This window comes from Plasmodium reichenowi, chromosome 12 (assembly GCF_001601855.1).
Source record: "Plasmodium reichenowi strain SY57 chromosome 12, whole genome shotgun sequence".
In the NCBI taxonomy this organism is placed as follows: Eukaryota; Apicomplexa; class Aconoidasida; order Haemosporida; family Plasmodiidae; genus Plasmodium; species Plasmodium reichenowi.
In genome coordinates, this window is record NC_033657.1 from 142661 (window position 1) to 144957 (window position 2297).

General features: G+C 15.5%; 1 protein-coding gene across 1 annotated transcript; it reads left to right on the forward strand.

Annotated features, from left to right (window-relative positions):
* Positions 1 to 151: 151 nt before the first annotated feature.
* PRSY57_1204200 (putative protein, unknown function) lies at positions 152 to 1154 on the forward strand (the record flags this gene model as incomplete). Its single annotated transcript, XM_020115028.1, has 6 exons — positions 152 to 212; positions 337 to 399; positions 510 to 550; positions 640 to 702; positions 885 to 1003; positions 1109 to 1154. 6 exons carry the CDS (start codon positions 152 to 154, stop codon positions 1152 to 1154), a joined length of 393 nt encoding a protein of 130 aa, XP_019970181.1.
* Positions 1155 to 2297: the final 1143 nt, after the last annotated feature.

Below are 2297 nucleotides of genomic sequence, written 5' to 3' on the forward strand. Positions count from 1 at the left end.
TTTTTTTTTTTTTTTTTATTTTTATTAATTTTTTTTTTTTTTTTAAAAAATTAATTTTTTTATATAAATTAAACTTTTTTTTTTTTTTTTTTTTTTTTTTTTATTGGTTGTACTTAAAAAAAAAACAGAATAAAAAGAAAAAAGGAAAAAAATGTTTCAAGCATTATCTTATACGGAAAAAATGAAGATAAAATTTTGGTGTCTCTTATTTGGTAAATAAAATTTAAGCGTGCAAAATAATAAAATAGGAAACAAACACACATATATTAAAACAAATAATAATAATATAAATAAATAAATATATATATACATATATATATTTTATTTCCTTTTCAGCTTACGTGATATCTTTTGTAAGCACTACATATACGAAGATAAACAGGAAAAAAATGATTAAAAGTAATATATATATATATATATATTTTAAAAAAAATGAAATATATGGTCTTAGATCATATTATTAACATAAATTTTTAATATATATCATAATTTTATTGTTATATTTATAGATATAAGAGGAACAGAAATCCAAGCCAATAATCTTTCTATGGTACGATATATATATATATATATATATATGTGATACCATGAAAATGTATATCAATATTATTTAATTTTTTTTTTTTTTTTTTTTTTTAGGCAACCATAGAAAATCACATAGATAATAAACAAAATAGAAAGGACTGCTACTATTCCTTTCAAGTAATAAGAAATATAAATTAATATAATAATAGTATATTCACATACGTACAAATACACACACACACATATATATATATATATGTATACATTTTACATATTTCATTTTTAATATACATAGAAAAGTGCCTACACTTTATATACATTTTATTTTATTTTATTATCCTATCAATTTAATTCTTTAGAATTATTGTCTAACCCCAAATCAATTCAATTCATTATTATTTTTATTAAATGGAGTTGCTGTAATAACAGTTGTTTTTATAGCTATAGTAATACAAAGAGCTACATTTTTCCCTGTAAAGTAAGACGACAGAAATAAAAAAAAAAAAAAAATGAATAATTTATATTATTGTAATATATTTATATCTTTTTTATTTATTTTATTTTTTATATGTATTGTATACAGGTCAAACCAAGAAGAAATTATTGATGTCTCACAAATAACAAATTGAGGAAAAATATATAAATATAAATATATATATATATATAATGTTCTTTTTTTAACCTCAAATAAAACAACTTTTTAATTTTAATAGTTTCTTTCAAATTTATACCTAATATATATTATAGCCATTGTCTTTTTCAATATATATATATATATATATATATATTTATTTATTTATTTTATTATTTTATTATTTTTTTTTTTTTCTTTCTTTTTTTTTGTTTATAAAATAAGAAGTACTTTATGAGAACCATATAATTAATCATATAATAAATAAGAAATTAATTCCAGGTCAATTATATTTTTATTATCTCTATCCATTTGCCATCACAATATATATATATATATATATATATTTATTTATTTATTTGTTTATTTATTTATATTTATGTTTGATTATTGTACGTTTTAACATACAAACAAATGATTAATTCAACAATAAAAAGAGAAGAATATTCCTCTTTCCTATCATAATAAAAAGTAGTGGATTCCCTTTTTTTTTTTTTTTATTGTATTAAGATATTCATATATTATAAAAGTAATATATAAATGAATATAATGTAATTTTATCTTCAGCACAAGGAATTATTATATTTTTAATTTTATGTGCCTTTTTTTCTTTTCTATGAAGTAAATTATTGTTTTTCCAAAGAAAAAAAAAAAAAAAAAAAAATACAATTATAATATATTTTATAAAATATGCACATTTTTAAAGAGGAATAAAATACTTAATAAAAAAAAAAATATATATATATATATATATATATATATAAATATATATGCATACATATTATATATGTATGGATATATAATATTTATATATTCATTTCATATTATTTTTTTATTTTATTCTCTATTAATATGAACACTCGACATTATATTTACTACACTATCATTATATTAATCAAATTCATATATGTCAAGAAAATGAAAGAAGAAATTAACTTATTAAAAAAAAACATATCAATAATATGTATATAAAAATGTATTTGTAAAATTGTTACGATTGTATATATATATATATATATATATATTATATATATAATATTTATATTATATATATTATTGAAATTATAAGGACGTATTTTTTTTTTTTTTTTTTTTTTTTTTTTTTTTTTTAAGTTGTTTATTTTTTTAATAATAATTCAGT